The sequence below is a fragment of the Oreochromis niloticus genome, linkage group LG10, assembly GCF_001858045.2.
Source record: "Oreochromis niloticus isolate F11D_XX linkage group LG10, O_niloticus_UMD_NMBU, whole genome shotgun sequence".
Taxonomy (NCBI): domain Eukaryota; kingdom Metazoa; phylum Chordata; class Actinopteri; order Cichliformes; family Cichlidae; genus Oreochromis; species Oreochromis niloticus.
Genome location: NC_031975.2, coordinates 15,075,541 through 15,101,831, shown reverse-complemented (window position 1 = coordinate 15,101,831; position 26,291 = coordinate 15,075,541). Strand labels below are relative to the sequence as shown.

The 26,291-nt window shown below is 41.2% G+C and overlaps 1 protein-coding gene across 3 annotated transcripts in view; it reads left to right on the top strand.

Moving 5' to 3' along the window:
• The window catches only part of LOC100698758 (T-lymphoma invasion and metastasis-inducing protein 1), a 51,592-nt gene that overhangs the window by 7,224 nt on the left and 18,077 nt on the right, over positions 1-26,291 (top strand). For 2 of the 3 annotated variants that reach the window (XM_005472255.3, XM_005472256.4), the window contains exons 2-16: positions 6,886-6,991; positions 8,465-9,120; positions 9,936-10,222; positions 11,320-11,592; positions 11,671-11,902; positions 13,246-13,418; positions 14,005-14,229; positions 15,903-16,088; positions 18,100-18,246; positions 18,467-18,541; positions 21,093-21,263; positions 22,461-22,565; positions 23,547-23,628; positions 23,887-23,973; positions 25,823-26,035. In XM_005472255.3, the coding sequence (XP_005472312.1) occupies positions 8,472-9,120; positions 9,936-10,222; positions 11,320-11,592; positions 11,671-11,902; positions 13,246-13,418; positions 14,005-14,229; positions 15,903-16,088; positions 18,100-18,246; positions 18,467-18,541; positions 21,093-21,263; positions 22,461-22,565; positions 23,547-23,628; positions 23,887-23,973; positions 25,823-26,035 (2,905 nt within the window). In that variant the 5' untranslated portion in view covers positions 6,886-6,991; positions 8,465-8,471. The remainder of the gene's footprint in view (positions 1-6,885; positions 6,992-8,464; positions 9,121-9,935; positions 10,223-11,319; positions 11,593-11,670; positions 11,903-13,245; positions 13,419-14,004; positions 14,230-15,902; positions 16,089-18,099; positions 18,247-18,466; positions 18,542-21,092; positions 21,264-22,460; positions 22,566-23,546; positions 23,629-23,886; positions 23,974-25,822; positions 26,036-26,291) is intronic. The other variant, XM_005472257.3, reaches the window with a different exon arrangement.

Sequence of the window (26,291 nt, the reverse complement as noted above, 5' to 3'; positions counted from 1 at the left end):
CCTCTTTACCTCTCGTGTCTCCTTCCGCCTCGGCACGCATCATTCATCTGTCTACCTGTGGCCCAACACTCGATTCCACCAGCTCCCCGCCGCATTAACAGCCTCTCATCCCCCTTTCACCACCATCATCATCTTTTTTTTCAGACTCTCTTTCCTCTCTCGTCTCATCCCCCTGTCTCAACCTCCCACCTCAATCAGTCTACCTTTGCCTAAAACCCTCTTATCCCTCTCTCACACCCACTCAGTCGCTCTGTTTTTTCACCGTCCCTTCAGCCAGCACAGAGCACAACAGAAGTATTACCCGCCAATTTGGCTCCATTGAAAGCACTTTGTGGTTGTCTTTGACTGTTGATATGTGTCAGTGTGTGACTTCGTGGCAGTGCCGGGGTTTGACTTACATTTCTGAAGATAATATGTGATGCTAATATAAAGATTGTTTGGATTTGGCCATGATTTTTTTTAACCTTGGTGATCAGTTCAGACTTTATTCTTCAACACAGTTTGAACCCTTTTAGGCAAGCTTTCTTGTAATTTCAGGAATAGTTTTCCAGGCTTTGCTTTCTTTTGTTCTCTGTCAAGATGAAAATTTCCCACACTGTTTGATTAATGGTAAGGTCCGAGCTCTTGGGAGGCCATGACTGATATTTATGCTTTTACTGTATTGGCAGTGTGTTTGGGATCATTAACATACTGAAAAATAAAAGTGCTGCCAATCAGATGCTTTGCAGATGGTATTGCATGTGTTAGTCATTTCAATTCAAGTCACTTTTGACAACACCACTGACTAAAATGCAGCCTCAAACCATGACAGAGCATCCATGTTGCAGATAGCTGTAGATACTCACTGTTGTACCTCTCTCCTGACCTTTCCTGTTCATATCGCTGATGATTTGAACCCAGACATTTGAATTTATCACTCTGTAATTCCTGTTGTTTTCAGCCAAGTTCTGGTGTCTTTAAATGTATTCTTGACAGCTATCCTTGCACTGAGACTATTTCTGATGAGGCTTTGGCAAACTGTAGATGAATCGGCTGAAAAAAAACCGTACTTTTTCAGGTTTTTTGTATAATTATGTGTCTGCAATTTCTTTAGCGTTGCATCTCTCAGGTCCTGAGTCAGGTGTTTAGTGGATTTTTTTCCCCAGTTTCTGAAGGTCTTGACTTTTTATCTGGTGGAGATAATATTTTAGGCCTGCCATGTCTTCTTCTCTCTTCTTTCTAACAGCTCTTTGGGATTCACCTTGATACAAAAATACTATTTTATTCCTGTCAACCTGTGTTATCGTTGCTATTTTTTGGAGATTCAACAAAAGAAATGGGAATAAATTGCTTGTTTCTGCAACAGGCTGCTAGTAACAAATCGCCTAGAGGGTCAATTTCAAAAAGGTTCTTTGCTGTTGTCTGTTATATCTGGTGATCTCTTGAGTTAGGTTCCATTTTTGATTCATACATCAATGTTAAATGGCTTAACAAACAAACAATAGTACTGTACTTGATTAAAAATAGTAACAGATTAGTTGTAGTTATAGCCCCGTCTTGACTCCAATTTTTAGTTTAATGCTTCATTCTTTTTCCATATTTTTCTCCTTCTTTTGACACTCCTCCTCCTCCAACATGTCTTCACGCCCATTTCTTTTACTCCTTCTCACATATTTGAAACAGAAAATCACCACATGAATATTCAGTTGATTGGTTTTGATGACTGCGAGCCGATTGTCTGCGCAATCACCATCTCATCAGGAAGGACGAGTGAGCGTTGATTGAGGAATGGCAAAAAAGGGGATGATTTATTAATATTTAACAAACCGCACACGGTAGTTTTTCACGTGCCAGTCAGTCCGCTACAATACGTGGTTTTGACCTTATCATGTCACATATTAACCTACAACAAGAGTCCGAGTTGGATGTAATACAGAGATATCTTGATCTTCTAGTGTAAAAGCCTTGCATTGTAATGGAGGTTAAATTGTGGGGTTTCCTGGCTTTGAATTCATGCAGCGACTTCTGATAGTTGAGGTTGTAGCAGTAGCTACTGAGCAGAGCATCAAAATCTACACACTTTCATTGACTCTCCCGGGCTCCTTGCTCAATGGAGAGCGGGAGGTAGAAGAAAATCTTCTTTAAAATATGGTAATCCCTGACTGCGCCCTGCTGCAGAGACAGTCAGTTGAAATCTGAGTTAAGGAGCATATAGCGTAAGCTCTTAGAAAGCCAGAGGAGCGTATTTAATGAGGTTAGTGACACTTGAGGAGCCAAGCAGAGTGAATTGGCTGACAGTGAATTCCACTGGCCTTTATCTTTCTTTTTAAACATGATCCTCGGTTGCCACACTGACCCCAAATCTCAAGTCTTTTACGTCATATTGCCATTCTTTGCTACATTTTTTAAGGAATTGTTTTGTTACTACTAAAATAAAACCCAGTCTAATTTTCTCTGCTTCTGTGTTAGAGGATGACAAGCAGTGGGGACCATAGTGAATGAATAACAATCAGCTCATATCCTTCCACTCCACTTTGTTCTGTCATCTCTGTGTTTTGCTTCTGTGGCCTCAAAATGAAAGCCCTCTTCAGGAAGGAATTATCATTTGTCCCTCGCCAGTTAAAAGAAATTAATGTTTGATTTAAGGAGTCGAGACTCGTGCTTGCAGCCACACACTGTTTGTGTATCTGCATGTGTGTTTAAGCTTAGAATTGGGGCGCGTGCCTTGTCAGATCCCGGAAGGATGAATAGAAGCTAATCTCCCTCTTCCAGGGAATTCTGCTGGTGATGTCTCAGGCAGTCCTGTCTCAAAAGAACTGTGGGAGTGCGGCGGAGCGTGCACTACCGTCTCAACAATGGTATATTTTCAAAAGCATATCTGACTCTTGTCTTGGCATTAGATAGACGTGGTTCCTCCTCAAATGTGAACAATGTGCCCACCTATGTTTGCAAACAGATGCATACTTGTGAATAACCGCAGTGATTCTTATTCATTTGGACCAAGAGGCTTCCCGCACCCATGCTCATATTTTGGCAGACTTGCTAACATGTGGTGTGTGCAGGTGTGCATGGAAAAAAAGAGGAGCATAGAGATACTCTGATAAGGTCTTGTTGTCACATTCCCATGGCAGTCTGTCTGGACTTGTTTTTGGATTGAATTCTCCTCCAATAGTAATTCCTTTTTTTTTTAAACTCCCCAGAGTAAGCATAAAACCTCACTCCGCCAAGTGGGAGGAGAAATGGTAACAATTCAAAGAATGTGAGAGGTGCAGGAGAAAGGCCTCAGGGAAGGGTGATTCCAATAATTACGTCATGTGGTTTAGAGCTTCGTGGGGGGTGTTGTAGTTTGAAGATGTGAAGAAAGGTCAGTCAGGCTGGGAGCTTTTCTGGCTTCAACAATGTTTAGAGTAGTCACTGTTGCAGTCTTTAGCAGAGATTGGATTTATTTCTCTTGATCTTCTTTTTTAAGCATCATTTTTTTAGGTTTTTGGATGAAGCACATCTAAAGAGTGTTGTTGTGAGTGCTGACAGAGACTGTTTGGTCTTTTAGACTTAATAACTTTGGATTATGATGTTATTTTAAAATCAAAAAATATATATTTGCTCACTTTAAAGTAGTGTGGAACTCTCAGGAGTATTTTTTTTTTCATCACTGTGTGCTCTTGATGTGTGATACAATGTGAATAATCAGTAATAGCTGACTAAAAGATAGATCTGCACAAATGAATGAACACGGGTAGTTTCATCTCCGCCATAGAAGTAAATTTGTAAAATACTATGATGTTGTGATGAGTTGTTGTCTTTAACAGTAAGTGCTCAGTGATTCACTTATGAAAAATCAGTGTCTGGTTGCAACATCCTTTTCCAGAATACAGTCAACACAGTGACGAGATGAAAGACAACAAGTGACATGTGTTCTTTGGCTTCAGTTGCAGTACAGTGTAGAGCTACATCAGCATCACAGTTTGCGTCTGCTGAGCCGAGCTGTGTGTCACGTAGGGCGGTGCTGTGAGACAGGTGCAGAGATGAAAAGATTGGCAGGGGAGAGTAGGGTGTGTCTCCTTTGAGTGTGTTCTGACAGGCCTTTGGTATTTTTCCAAAAAGTGTGAGTGCATGCTGTGACTCGGAAAAACCAGCTCTCATTTCTCTTGGGATCCTGCAGGTGTGTCTGACTGAAAGTGTGCGCCTGCCTTTATTCCACAGTACTCCGCCGTGTGCCACAGCAAACTATGTTCATGCGTTAGGTGATAGACGTGCGGGCCTATAGGTGTTGAGCAACTGACTAATGCAACAGTCACAATGTGGCATAATGAATGTGACAGCTCCAGTAGAGAGCTGTTATCGGCAGCGCAGGTAAAAGGAGCCTCCAGTCCCAGTAATCCTCAGCCCTGTGTGGTTTGTAGTCAGACAGATGTGAGTGCTGCTGTTTGTGACATATTTAGACAATACTTACCTTTTTTATCTTCAGTTGTGGATATTAAATATGGAATTTTGTTGTCTTCAGTTTTCTTTCTTTGTCCCCTCTGTATGTGTGTGTGTGTGCATGTGTGTGCTTGATTGCGAGTGGGCATGTGTGCATGGTAATGATGCTTTGGCGGCTGTTGCACGGTGCGCCGTGGTAATACACTCTCCCGATGCGTTAATATACTGCGAGAATGAGAGGCTGAGAGAAAGAGAGCGAATAATTATGTTTCCCCTTTTGTCTCGGCTCCCTCAATTAAGCCTGAAGAGAGGCAGACTGAGCACATGTCTACTTATCCACTTAAAGCTCAGCAACAATAGGACCCCCCAATTTCTCTGTCTTTATCTCTCCCTCTCACGCCGTCTTTATTTCTTCCTCCTTCCCATTTTCTCACTTTTCCCTATCAAACTTCTTTTCATAGCGCAGCACCCCAGTATTTTTTTTTCCTCCCTCTCTGTCTGTACCAGACTCGACCCCCCCCCCCCCACTCTTCATGTGTTTTGCCTCCAGCCTCGCCTCACCTCTCAGCTCCACAGGGGTTTAACAGAGAGGTCTCCCTCCTCTCCTTGTTACCCTTCTCCCTCTGCCTCTGCGGTGCCTTGCTGGGGGGCACCGGGAAGAGGAAAAATGGAGAGACTAAACATTTTAGACTGTACACTGCCAGAGGAAAGGCAGTGGTTTGATTTCCCCCGTGTTTTGTCACTCAGGATTGTGTTGTTTGTTTGACCCCTGTGCGTTTGTGTGTGTGTTTTGCACCTTCCCGACTTAGACTGTATGCTATAGAATATATGGGTTTGCAAAAATGATGTAAATTCAATGAAAGGGTCATCAGTGTTTTTGTGTGTTAGTGATTTGCATTTACTCCACATGTTTATCTATCTTTAAATCACTCCAGCTGAGACAATGAAGTCCTGTTTTTGCAGTAATTGTTAAAAATGAAGCAGCGGAGGAGCCATAAGCCCAAAATGAATATTCAGCCTATTTTTTTTAAGGTGGGTGGGGGGCAGCATGTGGGTTGGCCTCAGTGGGACACAGAGGGTGTAGGAGAGATGAGATATAAAGGACTGCATGAGAGGCAGGAGAACTGTATCAGGGTCAAGTTCAGCTTATGTAACTGCTTCCCACAGCTGGGGTTGGGATGCGCTGCACTAGCCTATCTCGGATGCGTTTGCACACATGGTGTTGTGGTGCAAAGTCAGAGTTGAAAATCCTCTTTGTAGTTTCCATCAGGTTTCTGATCAGATGCCTTCACTTCTCTTATTGTCCTGTTTACTTCTTGTTATTTAAAGTCTCATTTCTGTGTCATTTCCCAGAACTGTAACACGGTTGACTTATTGTTTTTGTGCCCCAGAGAATAAAAAAAAAAAAAAGATTACTGAATATAGAACAATAACACTAACAGAAAAAAATAGCAGCTGCAGTCAAAGTTTAGTAAAATTAAGATTTTACTTAAATCTGCAGCATAGACCTCGGGGGAAAAATTGATGCTTTTGCATTCAAAAAACAGGTGACTCACCAGATGTGGTATCTCCAAACAGATGCTCCAAACAGTGCGCTAGTGGCCATATGCTTTGAAAGTATATTGTTGTACATGGCAACACGAGGGCTTTCTTCCATCATTTTCCTGCTTATTGGCTTATCCGGCTGCAGTCAAATGCATTTGCAGCAGACTAACTACTGGGCAAATGTTCACAACAGCAAGCATGCTTGCTCTTGCATTCCTTCACACTATACATAGCATATTATGGAAATCTCGGTCTACTCTAAGCAGCTCAGGGCTGGTATTAGAGAAAATTAGGTCGTGTTGGCATGGATCATTTAATTGAGTCTTAAGCACAAAATTGTTCCCATAGCTTCTTTCATCTTCTGTCATTTTGCTGATGGTGTGTATGTGTGTGCGCTTCTCTTTGTCTGCAGCGAAACAGGGGGTGTTTCCCAAAATGTTTTGTGCACACGCCTGTACACGTCTGCGTGAATTTGGTGGGCAGTGAGTTTCAGGGTAGAGTTAGAAGAAATTGTGGTTGTTTGTGAGTCCCCCCTTCCCTTCCCCCCCTAAAAAACCCCTTCAGGCTCAGACAATACGTCTTTTCTTTGTTTCTGATGAGCTGTTTATATGTGTGCATTTGATTATTTCTTGTTTCTTTGTCTTTTTTTTTTTTAGTCAAACTGCATTATCTTAAAAACCACTGTGATTTATTCCCTTTCATCATCCACATTCATATTCTACAGACCGTCTTATATTGCACTCTTCACAGCTGCCTTTTCAGCTTTACTTGACCAGCGTTATGTGACATACTGGGCAGGTACTGCTTCCTTCTGCTTTTAGAAGTACCTTCCTCTTCTTGTCTTCTCACTTCTTCTCTGTGTGCATTTGACACATCAGGTCACTTTGAAGTTGTGAGAGCGCTGCTAAAGATCTCCCTCTCTCTTCTTGTTTCTCTCAGGGCAGACTGACACTACCGTATGAGGATGTGTGGAGGATTATGGAGCCGGTAAAGGATCGCAACGCTCTGATGCGGGGAAGCTGGTGATGTGGCTGCTTAATCATCGGTAACCACAGTTTTCACACTTTAGTGATGCACAAATCTCCAGAAATAATAGTTTTTTAAGGACTGATAGACTAAACACAAGCAAAAAAACAACTACTTTTTAAGGCAGATTTTTTCACCAGTGTCTTTGCAGTTCGAGCCCACACTGAGAACCTGATGGTGTGGGTTTGATGATGTGTGACTCTCTGAGGACAAACTGATCCGACAGCCTTTGACTCAGCACTTCCATGTGCTTGTATAACAGAGAGCTTGAGGTGAAGTGGGCTGCCGAGATAACTTCATGATGAAAATAACGCAGCTCTAAAGTGATTTCTTTGATTGTTTTGATTCTCTGTGTTGGGAATATAGCTAGTGCATAATTTGAACACTGCTCAGGGAGAAAAGGCGCTGCAGTGCATTTGTGTTGGAGTTCAAAAGTGCACTGGCAGAACACTTAAATTAGTCAGAGTTGAGAGATTTATAACTTACTTCAGCTATTTAATTTTTTTGAAGATTTTATAGGCACTTAGAAAAGCAAATAAGATTTTGATGCATTATGAACAGTAGGCTGGGATAAAATGGAAAAGCAGGAAACTTTTAACAAACCTTTTATATAATGTGTGTACACATCCGAGCATGCTGTGCAAATCAGATTAGACCACTGATACTTTTGAGCCATAAGTTTTAATGTGCCATCAAATCTGTCATGCAGCACACTGATGGACCTCATTACCAGCAATTTAAATCTTGCAGAGGGCTGGTTCAAACCTTTTTACTTTTAGAAGTATGGCAGACAAGGAATATTTGTTTAAATGTTTTGACATTGCAATTAAAAGACAGATTTTTCAATTTAATATTGATTTAATATTGAAACAAATTGTATATCTAAACCACTACTTTTGCCAGTTGTGGGTTTGGTTTTCTTCTTTTCTTTCATCAAAATTGACTGACCTTACATAGATAGATATTCTAGTACAGAATATCTGACCAAGGGTCTGGCACCTGCTTTGAGTATTTGACAGTTTTTGTAGTTGAAATGAACACATTTTAAGGCTACTACTATTTTAAGGCCAGACGCCTCCCTTAACAGAAAGGACAGATTAATTTTTTAAAATCTTTTTAAATTTTCTTATTTATTTCAAACTCTTTCTTCTTTCGTTGATCTCCACAAAGCAAGTCATCCATGTACAACAGATGGCAGATATGTGTGTTGTCTAAAATCTGTGATGCTACTTGTGAATTTGACACTGTTCACTCACCATTAGATAGGACACCAGCTCCCATTTATGCAGTTTGTGTGTGTTAATGACTTTCTGTGATTCATAAACTTTGTGCTTACAAGTAAAGACGCAGTTAATAAATATATTATCTTATACCGTATGATGTGGCAGACATTACGGAATAATTTTAAACTACTTTTGTATCTGGTTTCTGATTTTTTAAGAAGAAGTTGTCTAAATTACGTAATATGCAAACTTTATTACTTGATCCACAGTTGAATCATGGGAAACGTGGAGAGTCAAAATGGAGAGAGTAGTATCCATGGTGATGTGCCGGGACATCTCTCCCGTAAGCACATGACCCGCTCACTCCGTATCTCCAACAAGCAGCAAATCAACCGCCGTTCGAGGCACTCTTCCTCAGTGAAGCAGAATCACAGAAACTCTGAAGCCTCAACCCGTTCCTCCAGCACCCCGAGCATCCCTCAGTCCCTGGTAGAGAACGGACTAGAGCTTTTCAATGCAGCAGATGAGTTTGACAATTTCGGCATCAACCCTCACTGGACCCAGCGTGTCGCTATGACAATGAGGCCGGAGTCCTATCAGCACGATGATGACCCCTTGGCCACGCCGACTCCCGAAACCTCAGAGGCAGACACCATTGCCCAGGATGGAGGAGAGGACTCAACGGGGGAAGGGGACACTATTGGAGAGGAAAGGTTCCTGCAGCAAATGACTGAAGGGCCCCGAGAGGGAGCAAGTAATAAAAAGAAGCGATCAAAGTCAGCAGACATGTGGAGAGAAGACAGCTTGGAGTTCTCTATGTCTGACCTCAGCCAAGAGCATCTGACCAGCACAGAGGAGATGGTCGATGGAGGAGAAGAGGAGGAGGGGCAGTTTAGATGCCCTAGAGGCAGCAAAGGCAGCACAGGTGAGAATGTACACAGAAGCAAAAGCATCATATTTACCAGTAGATTGTATAAACCTGCAGAAAACATGTGTAGTTTGCACACATTCAGAAATGTAGCCATCATTAGTGGCAGGATCTGCGTGGCTTATGCTTTTATTTGATGACTTGAAGTCTTGACTGACAGATTTTCTGATACAATAGAATTAAAGGATATTTCGAGATTTCTATTTCTACTATTTAAAAAAACAACAAATAAAAGCAAAACGCAAGACAATGTAGCTTTCTAAAAATAATGACAGCTACAGTGGTGATGGCTAATAAGTGGGGGGGGGGGGGGGGGGGGGGAGTTCAGGGGAGCATGTTCGTAGCTGTTGATTTGATTCAGTGAACAGGTGATGAGGGGGAGGGAAGTGGGAAAAATTGCAGGCACTCACTGAGTAGGGAGAAAATGATCTGAGAAAATCTGCTGATTGAAGGTTAGCTGCCATCTATCAGTTGCAGCAGTTCAACTGATCACAGGGTTGTTAGCTTAACTGGTTTTGTGCAGGAGCTGCAGGGGTTCAGTGTGACAGCAGGCGGTACCTGGTAACTCACTGAAGGTCTAGGCACTGCCATAGGTGGTCGTCTCATTCAGAATAATGTATGGGTTTGCCTCACACACACACAGATTCATAATCACTCAAGAAAAATCATAGAGTTTCACTGAAGGACACAGGCACATATGGAGAAGGTCAAATGTTTCAGAGTTAACTGAAAGTACCTGACAGTAATCAGAACTCACCTTGCCCACAAATACACACTGTGCTCTGCAATAACCACCTGTGTGTGTGTTCCAGGCTCAACTGAGAGGGCATCGTCTCTGGACCATCTGTGCAGCCAGCAGAGTCCGGGCTTCAGGGGGCAAAGGAGCCGTTACATTAAAAACTGCAGAGAAGCCGAGTGCGACGGAGACGGGGAAGTGGAGGAGGGTTTGATGTCTCCAGCAGAGGATGATGGTGGGGGGTATGGAGCTTTCACGCTCCCCTGCCGACGCTCACACTGCCTTTCTGAAGGCTTGACTGGGCTCGGTATTGCGGCTACACCTTGCCCTACCTTCCAGGGACGACGCGCACAGACTACTCAGGTATTTCATGAATATACATATAGATAAGTATTAAAAGCAGATGGAACAGGACTCAGGGTAAAAGTCTTCTTGCTCTGTTTTTTTCCAGTATTGGAAAAAATACAGACTTCTAAACTTAGAATAATAGAGGACTTTGTTTACCAGTGCTGTCCAGGAAGTTCAGGGGCATCACAGACATGACACCAGTTCATCAAGTAATTAACATGTTGTTGACAACCAGCGGAATTTCCTGTGTGTGCTCTGGACTGGTGTATATGCATGTCATATCTTTGCAAATCCAAGCATCCAAGCATGTTTGTATATTTATGCAGTTGGGAAGAGGATTACACAGAAAGATAGTCAGATAGAAAGTCACCGTGGGACTTCATCCTCTGCTCACATACTGAGCTTTGAACGACAAAGACATTTTGAACTTTGAACTTTATCTAGAGGATTTTCTTTGTCATCTTACTAAAACAGATAAAATCAAAAAGTAAGAGGAGGAAAGTAAAGTTTATGTAACGTTCATGCAGGCAAACATAAAAGCTAAATTAGTTGAATAAATAATAATATCCATGCCTCCCCAGTTGCCATGCGTCACTGATAAAAACAAAGTTGCTAAACAAAAAGTACCAAAATACTGAACCAAGCTTTTCTTTCAATGCATTCCCGGAACCCCCAAGCACCCTTGGATAGCAGATCACCCTAAGTGCTTATTATAAATTCATCTAGTCAGGCTGAGGGGGTTGTTAGATATAAATAGACTGACAGCACAGCGAAACAAAAAGAAAGAACAGAGGGAGACTCAGTTTGGTGAAAGCGCAAAGAATTTCATGCTCAAAGTGGAAAGCCTTCTTTTTTTGATCAGAAATTCATACAAAAATGAGCACAAAAGGATATTAAAGTGCACTTATGCAACTGCCAACTCATGTATACAAACAAAAGTAAACCCAGAAACCGCTTGTGCAGCCTACGCTGTCAGGTCTGTGTGAAAGAATTAACTTCTTGTGTTATGTAGATTGAGGCTGTTACTTCTCTGTCTGTTTTTGTGCAAATAAACCAGTTTCCATCCATTAATAATGCCTAATCTGTTTCTACCCTGTTTTTCTGGATGACAGGACATCTCTGGTGTTTTAGGCGAGGGCAGCGAGTATGGCGACAGTGGGATTGATGGCGTTGCCCCTGAGATAGATGGAGAAGGAGAACTGCTCTCCCGGCGTTGTAAGGCCATGTCTGCCTCTTTCTCAGTGTACTCAGCTACAGAGAGCAGTTTTTTTAATGGCAGCGACAGTGGGAGCAGCAGCGCTGGAGGAGTTGACGGAAGAGGAGGCGAAGGAGGCAAAGGGGGAGTTTATGAAAATTTCCGGAAGGAGCTAGACAATCAAGCCTGGGTTAGTTACATTTTTCGTATATTATTAAAATATAGGTAAATTCCGTGTATTTCTAACTCCTTAATCTTTTCTCGTCAGACAAATCGGGGCCGAGACTGCACAGAGGAGGCAGGCTCTGCTGTAAGTGATGAGCAGAGTAGCGGCACACTCAGTAGTGTGTATCCGCCTGACACTCTGATTAGCTGTGCACACGGCACAGTCAGGAAAGCAGGGACTCTGGCTGTGAAGAACTTCCTGGTTCATAAGAAAAACAAGAAGGTGGAACCTGCAGCGAGACGCAAGTGGAAACAATACTGGGTTTCTCTGAAAGGTGTTGCACAGATTTTCAGCACTGTTATGTTTAATGTTTGTCTTGGATTTTACCTGCGTGTGACTGATAGTCCACAAAAAGAGAAAGGGAGAAACTGTAAGGCAGCAGGTTTCAGGTGTCCATCCAGCTTCAGTCTGAGTACTTTATGAATGCTTAACTAAGCAATATTGTTAGTACATAAAAATGCTTCTGCAACTTTATTCTTTTGGCTGCTGCCTTTAGGGGTCACCACACTGGATCATCTGCCTCCATCTTACTCTATTTCTAGCATCCTCCTCTGTCACGCCAACCAAGCATGTCCTTCTTCACTACATCCATGAACTTACTCTGTGGTCTTTCTCTTTCCTTCCTGCCTGGCAGCTCCTTATTCAACATCATTTTTCCAAAATATCCTCTGCACATGGCCAAATCATCTCAGCCTTGCCTCTGGAACTTTATGTCCAAATCTCAACATGAGCCGTCGCGCTGATCTACTGATTTCTAATCTTCTCTATTCTCTCTCCTTCCCGCAATAAAATCTTAGCATCTTCAGCTCTGTCGCCTGTGTTTGTGTCTGCTCCACCGTCTCCAAGCCATACATTATAGCAGGTCTCACTACTTTCCTTTAAACCTTCACTCTCACTCTTGCTGCTATCCTTATCTCACACATAACCCCTGACATTTGTCTCCACCCACTCCACCCTATGTGCATTCCTTTCTTTAACACCTCTCTTGTACCACATATTTGAGTTGGCACAGATTTTAAGTTGAATGAACTTGCTGGCGCAATCCGACCGACACTAGGAGTTTCCTGGCTTGTGGCCTCTGTGGCTGGGTTTCAAATGCTTCTGCAACTAAGAAAATAATCTTAATCTCATTCAGATAACCAACCCAAAGCTGTTTAATCTTCCATACACTCTCTCTGCTGTTAGACTACATTCACATCAGCTTTAACACATTCCCTGCTCTTGGTTTTCACCTCTGCTGTCCTCTCTCACGCTCTTCAATGCAGCCTTGCATTTTCTCCCCTCAGCTTCATCACAATTTAATTTTACGGCGAAATCCGTGCCTAATCCAATCCCGTCCTGTTGAAATGCATAAGATAGAGCATCTCTTCTATGAATCATGCTAAAAATAAATCAGTCTTATCTTTATAATGTAATGTTATAGGTTTAGTTGTACCGATAACAAAATAGGTTCATGAATTAAACTATTACATTTTATAATCGTTGTTTAAATAAAGTTCAGGGAAAGGAAGGATGTTTAAATTGATTTAAGGGTACTTATTTTAACATCTGTAAAAAAAAAAACCCCAAAACATCTTTTTGTCTTTTTTCCATCTTTATTTTTGTGCGTTCTTCAAGGCTGCACCCTGTTCCTGTATGAATACGATGGCCGTTCAGGTATCGACCACAACAGCGTTCACAAACACGCGCTGTGGGTGGAGAACAGCATTGTCCAGGCTGTACCTGAGCATCCCAAGAAAGACTTTGTCTTCTGTCTCAGCAACTCACTGGGAGATGCTTTCCTCTTCCAGGTGAGAGAGGCACTGGAATTTAAAACATCTGCGTTACACAACATATCCGTTACTCTTAAAACCGAGCTGGCATTACAATATTTTATGCAAGTTAAAGTTAAATCAGGTTGGCATTCATGCATACAGGTCCAGTGTTTTTATATCCTGTCTTTGTTATTTGGTGCTACTGTTCATACCAGCATCAAACATAAAGAGAAACAGGAAATTGGAGGCTATATTCCTCTAGGGGATTTGCGTGTGGCACACCAATACATGTTCATCATGTGCTGGAGATAGGCAGCCCTGTGTCCTTGTGTTTATGTTTGACATGTTTAAAGGCCACGCTGTCACACTGTGACAGTGATCCACCAGACTGACCATTGTGTAATATTAAAATCTGTCTATTTATATTCATGACAGCTCTCCTCACTGACATTTAATTCATGAATGGGAAGAAAGTAATAAAATGATGATGAGATTATAATGACCATTTTCTCCCAGAGGCCGATATTGGAAGTCATGCTTCAATTCTTTCAGCTGTCAGTTTCTTGATTTTATCTGCTCACTATTGTTACCCGCTTTGTCATGATCCCTTCCTTCTGTTCAGACATCAGGCCAAACAGAACTAGAAAACTGGATCACGGCGATCCACTCGGCGTGTGCTACTGCTCTTGCTCGGCAGCACCACAGGGAGGACACCGTTCGATTGCTGCGAACTGAAATCCGCAAGCTGGAGCAGAAGATTGATATGGATGAGAAAATGAAGAAAATGGGAGACATGCAGTTGTCCACTGTCACTGATGGCAAGAAGAGAAAGACCATACTTGAGCAGGTATGGGGTCAATCGGGTGGTCGTTTGGGGCTAAAAGTGGAGCTAAGTGTCAAGGATTCTGACATACTGAAAGCAGTCAAACAGATTAAAGCTGTACATGAGGTGGTGGAGCATTACAGAAACAACACCTATGAGACAAATGCCCTTTAATTTTGTCATATTATTGCAAATTAATAACACTTTATGCCCATAAAATGCGACTGTAGGGAGGTTTGTTATCTCATGGCTAAAAACCGTCCTCACCTCTTTATCTTCCAGTTAATGTGAATGAAAACACCTGCAGGCGGTTTATAGATGTACATCATTGTTACTTGAACTGCACCGACAATTTCAGGCACTGAAATCATGGCATTAAATCATCTTTACAGCATGCCGTCATCCAGGCAAAATGCTCTAAAGCAGCCTTTCCAACCAAAAATGGTTTCACTTATTCCAGCTGGTGCTCATTTAGAAACACACGCGAGTCCACTTGCTGAAACACACGCAGCGCATACAGACACATAGCACACAGGTAAACCTGGCTAATCCTTTTAGATTCAAGAGGTCTTTTAAGAGCATTGCAACTTTTTCAAATCTTTTCCAGAACCAGTTTTTGTTCAGTTTCAATTGAACATTGATTTAGGCTTATTCCATGCAGGATGTCTGGAGTTGCTGGTGATGGTAGCCAGCACTGACTGGAAAATCTTACAAAAAGAAAAAAAGCCTAGAAGTGTGGTCATTAACAATAAGCCTCCTTGTCCTAGCAAGTCTGTGCAAGTCTATCTGTCTTTATATTGGTGTTGTTGCATAATGCTCTTTCTATTGTTATATGTAACATAAAAAGAACTAGAAAGCAGTTAATCCTCATCAAGTAAAAGAGCTGCAATTTACGAGGAAGCACTTTGATTGCCTGTTGTAAAGACACAGTAACTGAAACTGTGGCATCAAAGAAGAAAACAAAGCCTCAAGCAGGGTTTATGTCATTGACTGACTTCTTTCAGTTGAGTCACAGAGCTGCCAATAAGGATATAGATGTGAAAAAAAAAAGAAAATGGGGATTAAGCACAAAGATAAATAAATAAAAGATCAAAAAAGTGGAAAGTGTGGAAATATAATGACATATAAAACATATAAGAATTGTTGCAATTATTTGTATGATAATTATATTTATTTATTTTATCTGTACATATTTATGTATACTTTATAAATAAATCTGAGGAGAGGTGAGGTGAACAAACATATGTGAAAAACCATTAAAACTTCTACTTCCGTAATTCTTTATATTTTTTATTTGTGTTAATATTTCCACACTTCCACATAGGTGACCATGGGAACTAATGCAGCATTAAGTCTAGTTTTGTGTTTCACTGTGAGTGTGTGTCCCTGTGTTTCACCTCCCACGGCCCGCCCTGTGATACATTGCACATAGAACAGCAGGTCACCAACTGGTGGGGGCTGTGTTGGTGAGTAATACCTCTCCACAGGGGCTGCAGTACTCCCACATCTCACTTCTCCTGAAACAGCCGAATAACCACCTAACACAGCGTCGGTTCTTTATCTTTTTATTTTTTCTTGTTGTTCTCATTAGAGATAAAACTGAATAAATCTGGATCTCATCAGCAGAGTTTGTTTATATTGCATAATCACAAACGCATGACTTTGACTTTTTACTCTGTAATCTCTGCTGCTTATAGATCTTCTTGTGGGAGCAGAACTTGGAGAGATTTCACATAGATCTCTTCCGCTGCCGCTGCTACCTGGCGAGTCTGCAGGGCGGTGAACCTCCCAATCCCAAACGGCTCCTGGGCTTTGCGTCACGTCCCACAAAAGTTGCCATGGGACGACTGGGGATCTTCTCTGTTTCCTCCTTCCATGCACTGGTATGGTTAAAAATGTTTAGTGCTGGTATCTGACTATTCACTCCAGGTGTTTCTCAGGTTGCGATTTTTCTAGTAAACTCGATCGGAGCTCGTGAATCCAAACCTGAAAACCCAAACTCACGTGCCTCTACATGTTCCATGTAGAGATTGCGTGAGAGGTTTCTAACTGTCGACCCTCAATAACAGCCCAGCTTGAAGAGTGGGTGTGTTTATCTGCCTGTGAGTGCTTTGTCACATACGTCTACTGAAAGCAAGAATTTCTGCTTGCCTCACAAATGTTCAAAGAAATAGATACTGCCATATACCCCAAGGTTATAAAACAAATGAACAAACCAGGTATGCTGGTTTGATTCTCAGGCCCAAAATTAGCATGAGCGCTGTAAAGTTGAGTGAGTTCTTATCCGTAACACGCAATTAGCCACAACATTAAAACTGGTGAACAAGTGAATTATATAGCAATAATTTTCTTATTATAAAGATTTAGTTTAAGTGATGAAATTTAAGTAGACTTAAGTAAATGGCTGCTCTCACAGTTGATCTGTTGGTAGCATCAAAAATGTGAAATGAACACCTACATCATTTCTGCTTTCTGTCATAGTGATGCATGCGTGCTTTTTATTCTAAGTGTGCAAAAACAGCTGTGACTCTTAAGCCTAACACTCAAGGTTAAGATTACATAGACGGTTTACCTTAACAAGATGGGTAGAGATTCAGACTTGCGAAGCAAACACACACCACATATTAAAATGTATCACATACACACTATCCTAAAAGCTTGACAGAAAAGTGAAAGCAAAACATTCTACCTATAAATCCTCTCTGAAACCCAAGTTATTATCTCAGTGCTGCAGAATGTACAGAATGAAACCCAACCTGATCTCGACGCTATTGTGTGTCATTGAGCTGATACTACGAGATGATACTACGCAGAGCGTACATCCAAAGAACAAAGAGCAAAACATGGAAAACATTTCTCTACAGAGCAGTTTTATACGAGCAAGCTAACAGATATGCCAAACATACACTAGCACGCACACACAGCATCAAGCACTGGCAGTGTTTTTTGTGATTGGTCGATCAATACAAACTCTTTTAGCAAGCTACCATCCCTGAGGCACTTTCCCACAAACAGGCTTAACACTCTCTGGCCCTTGCTCCCCCTCCTTTTACTGCCTACACCCTCACTTCCTTTGTTTGTGTCTCGCTCCCTCAGTGTCTTCTTCTCCTTATCTGCCATATTTTATACCATCCTTTTTTATGTCTCTCCTGTCCCTTTCATATTCTTTTTACTCTATTTTTTAACCACATTCCTTCTAACTAATTTGAAATGTCATTATTGCATCGCTTAAATATGATAAATGGGGCATATTTATGAGGAGAATCACGTTTATAAATACATGTAACGCAAAACTACTGAAATGAAATGAAATGCAATTAAAATACTTGTTCATGGCTACTAATTAATGAATTGCAAAAATATTAAAATGAACTCATTTGTCTTGCCTAAAGGGAAATATAATTGTTCTCTCTCTCAGCTCTGGTATTCAAAGTTTTTGATCACAAAGCAATATTTCAGTTTTTTCCTTTATTTACTTTCTACAGTAGATTTGGGTTGTAATAACAGTATAAAGGCCTCTCATGTGGGGACTGAGAAGGTGCGTCTAAAAAGCGGTTTAAGCTGTTATGCTTGAAGTGTACGTGTCTGATGAAGAGACAGCACGCACTGCCAAAAAAGCCCCAGCTCTTTGTGCTGTTTGTATACAAGCAGCTCTTTACTAATGTAATGCAAAGTTGCTCATACTGTTTGAGTGTGATTTAACCTAAAGAAGCCAAAAAACGGGAAAGAAAAGTTTCCCTGTGCCAACGTCGTAGGTCACTGAAGGGGATTAGAGGTTGAAAGTATTCAGTAGCTGCTGAAAACTTGCTTTTGTGTGTCAAACTGTTTTCATTCAGGGTGTTAAAGGTGTCTGTTTCATTTATGTTGTGTTTTCTGTAACTGTCACTGTCACAGGTGTCTGCCCGTACAGAGAGCAGCATGAGAAAGCGGAACCAACCTTTCCCTCGCACCTTCAGTAAACGTCGAAGCCGTTTCTCCTCCCTCTGGGGTCTGGACACCGCGTCTAGGAGAAAGAGCAAAGGACATCCTTCAATTGACCAGGTACGTTTGACTTTGAGTGACTTTGCAGCGCTTGATGTTTAACTGAAATCTGTAAAATTAGATTTTGGTGAATAAATACTACTACAGCTAACTATCTGCTTTCAGTAATCAATAAAAATGTTGTGTGTTTGCAAGTTTATGCTTGAAACTGCTTGTTGGTGTCAATGTAATAACTAGACTTATGTGTGTTTTAATTTTGCGGTGCTTTGTGTTATTGCAGGTGTTTGCTGATGGGGCGGAGCCAGTGAGAAAGTCTTTGCAGAAGGTGTTCGAAGACTCCTCCAGTGAAAAATCTGTAAGCTTTCAACTCTGTTTATGTGTAAAAACCTACATTTAGATTAGATTTTGTTGTCAATGTAATATTTTATGTCTGCCCTCTTTTAACGTTCCAGAAGATGAAGCAGTCTTGCTGTTTCTGCTGAACATTAAGTAATAGTGCAGCTGAACGTCTCCTCACTGGGTGAAATTAAGTGCTAAATACATATAATCCAGTATCAACTTGTTCCTACTTCTGTTGTACAGTGCAATCATTTCCCATCCACCAATTAAAGGGAGTTGACATCAACCACATTGTTCCATTTACAGTAATAATCCTCCTTAGGCTAAACATGAAGCTCCTCCTCCCTTTATTAGTTTGGTATTCACTGCAAATCAGCAGAGTTCATGTGGCTGTGGACTAATTTCTTCTCATTGTTTGCCTTTTGCATACACCAAGAGGAAAAATCACTGGAGCATCTGATGAATCTTTGTTCTTGTATAATGGGTAATGGGCTTCTTAAGACCCTGAGGCCAGCTACATCACTAGATTTTCCACCTCCTTTCACTTAACTAAGATCCTTTTGGGGCTCTGGCTCTTTGCAGGGTGGGTTATCTAAGGGAAAGCACAAAATCCCTGCACCCTTCTGCACCATTGAGCATTTCTTTGAGGTCATTTTTAAAGCCCTTGCTTTAATATTTTCAGACATTCGCTTCTCTCCTCGATAAAGAGTGATTGGAGACATTTGCAGACTCATAAAACTTTAAAAGCGGCAGAATATCTGTGTCTCGCTCAGCGTCATTGGACTATGCTCAGGTTTATTTGTGTTGAATAAACAACCCTTTGTCATCTTCTGCAGCAGTTTTTAGTATTCTGTTTTAATTTTGTCAAAAAGCATTTACGGAGCAGTGTGGACAGAGTCCCTTTATTTAATTTGCTTCAGGCAATTCCATCTTTATCAGTATCAAAAAGGCTATCAACTGGAGGGATTTTCTGTCTGCTAATCCCACAGAGACGAATTTAATCTGATATGTTCACATCATTAGTGTTCTGATGTTTCAACAAATATGCAGACATTTGCTACCGTAGGACTCGCTGCTTTCACACCATCTGTGTTCTCCTGTAACTGCTGTACTGACCACACTTGCACACAATTGCAAATAATTAGCTATATATCTTAAGAAAGAAAAACAGGTTTCCTAAAACACCCATATCGATGTAGCTTTCCAGTATGCGACGAATCTATATGAATTTTAAGGAAAAATGTCCAGTTACACATAGGTTGTATAGGACAAGCCTGCTAGCTCCATATTTTATGAGCGCTGGTAAAAAGCACCAGAGATGAGGAGAAGAGAAAAGATAGGCTTTAGTCTGAATCAAGCAGACAGAGGCTAAGTCTGCAGCAATAACCTGCTCTGGCAGTGCAGTTCCCCGGTGGCACAAAGAGAGATCAATTTTTTTTTTCCACCCACGCCAGGCTTCAGCTGGCAGTGTATGGGATGACTGTAAAGAAAAGCATAAGATGTAACGTGCTGTAGTTGGCGGTAAACTAGAGCTGGAAATGCTATATCAGTGGCAAAGATTTTCCTCATTGAGCATTTCCAGCAAGAATAGCTCCAAATGTTCACATCTGATGGACTTTCCCAGCTTTAATTTGCTGTTTGTTCTGGGGAATCCCTTTGTTAGCATAAGCTGGAAAGGAGAGTTTAGCAGGGATCTGAGAACCCCGCCGCCCCACACACACCATCACCACCCTCCAGCAGAGGCATCCTAGATAGGCCAGGAGGGGAGCCAGATGGTGCCGAGCAGGACTGGGAGTTCAGGGAGTTGGGGGAGGTACTACTTACAGGCCCCCCAGTCTGTTGTCTGTCTGAGATAATGTGTGCGCGTCTGTATTTTGTTTGTGTATGTGAATGTAGGCCTGTTTGTGTTTGTGAATATAAAAATGTGCTGTTGCATGTAGTTTACTGTGGCTGTTTCCCTCTTTGTTTCACTTTATCTCTACCACACAGATTCACACACAGACACACACACGTGTACAGATACAGCCAAGTCGAAGTTCATTTCGACAGGGACCACCGGGCCTGATTGTTAACTGCCAGCAGATTGTATGGCGTGAATGAAAGATGGGGAGGAGAGAGCTGATGGAATGATGTACAGATAGGGGGAAAGGGCACCAGAAGGAAAGGCAGTGATTAATTGGAGGCTGGCGTGATAGAAGAATGAAAGAATAAATATGGATGCTGTTACTCGATAGGTGGAGATATATTACAGATGGGGGGAATAGAAGACAGCAAGGCAGCTGACAAGGCTGCCAGATTGTTGGAGGTCAGACTGATGGGCCGAAAGGTTACAGATTATGCTTTAAAAACAGTAACACACCCATAAAAATGCAAGTGTAAGCTATATAACATGTCCTACATGCAATGCAAAAAGCATTCTGCAGTACAAGTCTCATTACTAAACTACTGTTTATGAGTTTCATGATTGCATTAAACCTGTCTTGTCTGTTTATGCTTTCTGCCACTGCAGCTGCTCAAAGATGCATAAACTTAAACTTGCTGAGTGTCTGTGTTTGTTTTATTTTCAGAAGGAGAGAGAAGCTTCCGTGAAAAGTCTTCCTCAGCAAAATGTAGACAGTGATATTTGGGTTCCTGAGTACCTGAAACCCTCCTGGGTGTGTTTGCCAAACAACCAGCCCATCCTGGCCGTCATACAGCCCGGAGAGACAACACTGGAAGTCTTGAACACTGTCTGCAAGGTGGGCCATTAAAAACAGCATTGCAAATGTTGCATTACTAGAGACTGCACATAAGAGAAATGCATTTTACACAGTGCACTGCATGTAATCACTGATGTACTTTAAAAGAAAAATGACAGTTTGCAAAGTGACAGACTGCACAGTGTTTCCTCTTTTTATTGCATATGCAATAGCACTGTATAATACTGCAAATTTTAGTAATGATCCAATACCGAGTAAATACAGGGCCGGTATTTAATCCTGTAAAGGCAGCTGAGAGCATTATGTTATGATTCATGTGATAAATCATCATTAATTAGCAAATTCTCAATGGATTTTATGATCACTAAATCATTTGTGATTTGGAGGTTTTGGAAGTGTGGCTGTCTGTCACCCACCTCCAATATGCAGCTTTATTACCTGCTAGCTTGCAGACGCAGAATGACACACATAGCATTCAATGCAATTAATTCTTCTCAACAGCTTTTTCAAAACACAGGCAATCCCCAGAGTATTAAGAGATTAGACACAGCCCTGTAGAGAGGTCAGAATACCATTAAGTTATATGAGGAAAATGAAGATCTACCATATTACTGTCAGCTGTCAACTATGACAGGCAAAACATGTGAAAGTCAACTGTGTGTCAGATGCACATTATCAGCGGTTCAGATACCGTCTTCTTCAATATACATATATGAATTTGAGTATAACCGAGTTCTTTCAGTTTTACTTCTGTGACAGTTCTCACAGAGTCACAGATTTTTTAATAATGCTCTTACCTTTCAGGATACACTGTATATTACTGTCATTCACAGTCCATCACTTGTTTTCACTTCATTACCTTTTCTCCTTAATTGGCTTCAGCAAGAGACACATAATAGGCGTAATATTGCCTAATGACGCATATGTGCGTGCAAGTCACAAACATATCAGAGTGAAGCAGAGCATCCATCATCATCATCATCCATGATTTTGGACCAGCATGTTAGGCAGCATTCTCCAGCACTATTATTAAAACTCAATATGAGGGAATGTCTTTTTGAATAGAGTTCCAGAGATTTGTTGAGCTGATGTCAAAGTGGAATGAAATTTGAAGTATCTGTGGTAGGCGGTGGCACAACATTATGTTGGTTTCTGTTTACTTTTCTCCTTGTCCCCAGATCACCAGATATTTTAAAACTTAAACATGTACAAGTAATATGTTCTTGTTGCCCCCAGACCCATAAGATCGATCCCTCTGGCCACTACCTGCGTTTGAAGGTGTTGGTTGACAACGAAATACTTTATTATGTTCCTACATTTGATGAGGACATCTCCGATCTGGTGAGGAAATACACTCTAAGCCACTTCAGAAATAATTTTTTTCAGTAATAACCAGGTGAATATCCCAGGTTTAAATATCCATATAAGTTAATCAAAGACATGCAGCACACATTATAATGCTGTTTGTGTGATTCTAAGTTTATTGCAGTATGTTGTTTGGATTTGCCATCTTCTCATTCATATTTTTATTGTCAGATATGGATGAATGCTTGTGCATTTTTTATGAGTTGGTTGCCGTTTTGATTTGCCGTGCATACAAAATCACCAGGATGGAAAAGAAGCACTATTGCATAAACTATAAATTATGCAAAGTAGCATTTCAAGTCTATTGTGTGCACCACGAAGTCGTCGTTTGTGTTTGTGTGCGTCTATTTATCATAAGAACAGTCGCACTCACTGAGAGTCCCCACCACCACCGCATTATTCATCTGCTGTAAACCCCAAAACAAATCCTCTTTTTGATTGCGCCTTGTAGGTGATACACTGAAATCTTTCTCAAAGCACAATCGTTGTATAACTCGCTCTTTTCCTCAAGAGCTCTTTTATCTTCCTGCTTTGATCAGTGACTCATTTCACCCGCTTTCATCCTTAGTCTATGATATTACGTTATTATTTCTCCTCAGTGAAGGCTACTACACACTGCGGACTTCTGTTCCTGTCTGTTGCTGCATACACACAGCTGTGTCCATGTTCTAGGCTTTTGTGAGCTCAGGGTCTTGTCTGAGCACCCACTCACTTCACAACCCTGACCTGGATTTTGACCCCACAACCTTCAGATACAATTGCTTGGCTAAGGAGCCAGAATAATACATGAACCTGTTCGTTTCTTATTAATAACAACAGCATGACCTTGACCTTATCTGTCCAACAACACTGCTACCCATCCATTTTTTCCCTATGTATAGATATATCTCTCTCTATTTGTTTGTTTCTCTTTAATTACAATTATTTATTTATATATGTGCTGTTGTGTGTTTACAGCTCTACAAAGAGATTGAGATTTATCCCAAAAGTACCAAAGTCGTCCAGTTTGACAAAGCCGAGTTCTGCAACAACGGATATGGTATGCTTATTTCTGACAATAGCAGTCAGTTCTTGACACACCCATAAATTCTGTTTCAAATTGATTTTCTAATGGGCTTCATCTAGTCATGCTTTGTTAATGAATAAAAGGGAATTACCCAAATGAAGGGCACACATGATATGGGGTGGATTTAATTGCTGTGGTTATACAGCAGTTTACGCTGTCAAATAGAAATATTTCAAAGATGACCGAAGGAATTAAATGAATTTCTCTGTGTCTAACTATCTATGTCTGCAGGTTTTTCTGTGGCAGTTTTAGAGGAGGATGGGGTGCAGCAGCTCCAAGTTACTGAAGTGAAAGCAGGAGGAATGGCTTCAGCGAAAGGTACACATTTTATGCATACTTTGACATGTGTAAAGGAGATTAACCCATTACTGTAGCACACTTACAAGTGATGCTTATACAGAACACATTCACAGCCAAGAGATGCTACAGTCAAGACATTGGCCAAAATGATGTTTTTATGCTTTTATTCTGAAGGCATGACGTTCCAAAACTTTTATCCATAAAATAAAAAAACAAACAAACCATAAAACAAGAACAAAGAGATTTTTTATAAGGTGTTGATTTGTGGCTGTTTTCTCATTCCTGAGAGCTAAAACAGAATTCTACTCTCTGCTTTGCACTGCTGGGTCTGGAGATCAACCCCCCTTCACTGGTCCCTATCTTTTAACTGAGACAGTGGCACTCTAATGGGTTTGAGAAACATATGGCTGCTTGGTAGATACAACACTAATGTATAGAAAATAACATGCCCCAAAACTAAGCCCCAGGGTCAGACCAAGGTTACTCAAGTGTGAGATTGTGCCCTCTAGTGTATTAGCAATCTGAAAGCTGCTATCTTAGCAGGCTGCCAAAAGACACAGGACTCAGTTGATGGTAGAGGTAGAAAAAGATTGAAGCATCCACATACCACAAAGCATCTTATTGCAATCTGGGCACAATATCCTGCTGAATCACAGTTAGGTGCAGTTTAGTGGGTCCACATGAACACTGTGATGAGCCTGTGTGTATGTGTGTGGTTTATTAACAGTGCAGAGAGTGAATGGGGAATTGAAAGACATCACGCTTGATTTTCTGCAGGGTACATGCAGAAACCAGGCCAGCACTGGACAAGGAGCCCCAAAGGGTCTATTTCTCTCTCGCTCTTTCACTATAATTCCCGTTTCCCCTCCTCACACAGCAGCACACACAAAGGCACATCCATGCATTGGACACAGGCATACACACGCAGCAGTATATGACCAGAGGGGTTATCTCTCTCTGCCCAATAAAGCCTCTGCTACAGCTGACACTTCACATTCCAGACAACTAGGTCATAACTTAAGGCTAAATGTGTGCCTTATGCGTCTATACGTACGTAACTGTGTGTTGCTGTTCTATGAGAATCCTACTGCATAATGTCTCTGCTGTTTCTGTTGCAGCAAATAATTTAAAATGAGACTGAAATAGGAAGATAAGCTCATATTCACAGATGACTGCAGTCAAAACATGTCCAAAAATCCCCTTGTGTGTTACTAGATGAGATGAGACTGCTGTCACATCTCTAAACAGCTGTCACAGCCAATTGGGTTTATTGATAAGGTTAGCTGCTAATTGGTTTGCTGATTGAGTGATAATTCTCAATTAACAGAACGGGGCACAGGTGCTTGAGAGGAGGAGCAGCAAGACAAAGAGCAAGGCTCAAACTGAAGCTATGTTCCAGTGTTTTGTTTGTTCACCTATTGTACCATGAAGAACGTATACACACAGTGGGCAGGACAGGATTAGACAGACATTGTACTTTGCCTCTTAAATCCACCCCGTCTTGTTAGATCAGTATTTGCCTCAGGCAAGCAATCATAGAAGGATCCATTTTTGATGTGATGGAACACATTTGCATCTCAGAGCACCTGATTAGTCTCCGAGGTGCTGCTGGGAAGTATGGTGCAAAAGTTTTCTTTACATAAGTCATCTGTGAGGATGCTTTCGAGCGGCCCATAGGAATTCTGCTGTTGGTTGGATGTTTTTTGGGTCATGAACTCACAGGTAATGCTTTTACTGACTGTGCATTGTTTGAAAACTTTCTCTACAATAATTTATTTTATATTGACTTTGTTTCTTAAACTGTTTCTTACCATATAATTAGTGAGATTTCACATTTGTTACATTTTTTTGCCCGATTCTCTGTCAGGTTTGAAAGCAGGGGATGAGATTCTGTTACTTAATGGTAAAGAGGCATCTGCCCTCCAAAAGGATGACATGATGTCTGCATTTACAAACCAAACCCTGACCTTGAGCATCAGCACCCTGCCCCAGCTGGATCTTCGGATGGTGTGCTCCTGTCCACCCCGGCGCTCTGATGTGGAACAAAACCTAGCCACAGACATTTTCTCCCAGAGCCAAGGTAAGGTTTCCTGTCCCAAAAAAGTTGTGGATCAGTTGAATAAGCTGTTTGCTTTTTAAAATAATATATATGTAAGCAGTTTTTCTTAGTTGATATTTATATACTGACATATTTACTTAGACATGCATAGTTCTGAATGAATGAGAATAAAGGAAAAAGAACAAAATGATTCTTCCTTTTTTTGTCCTTGGCATTGAATTCACAGATCTTGTGTTGCGTGATCATTCACCCTCTAAAACCCAACTTTCTGTGGTGA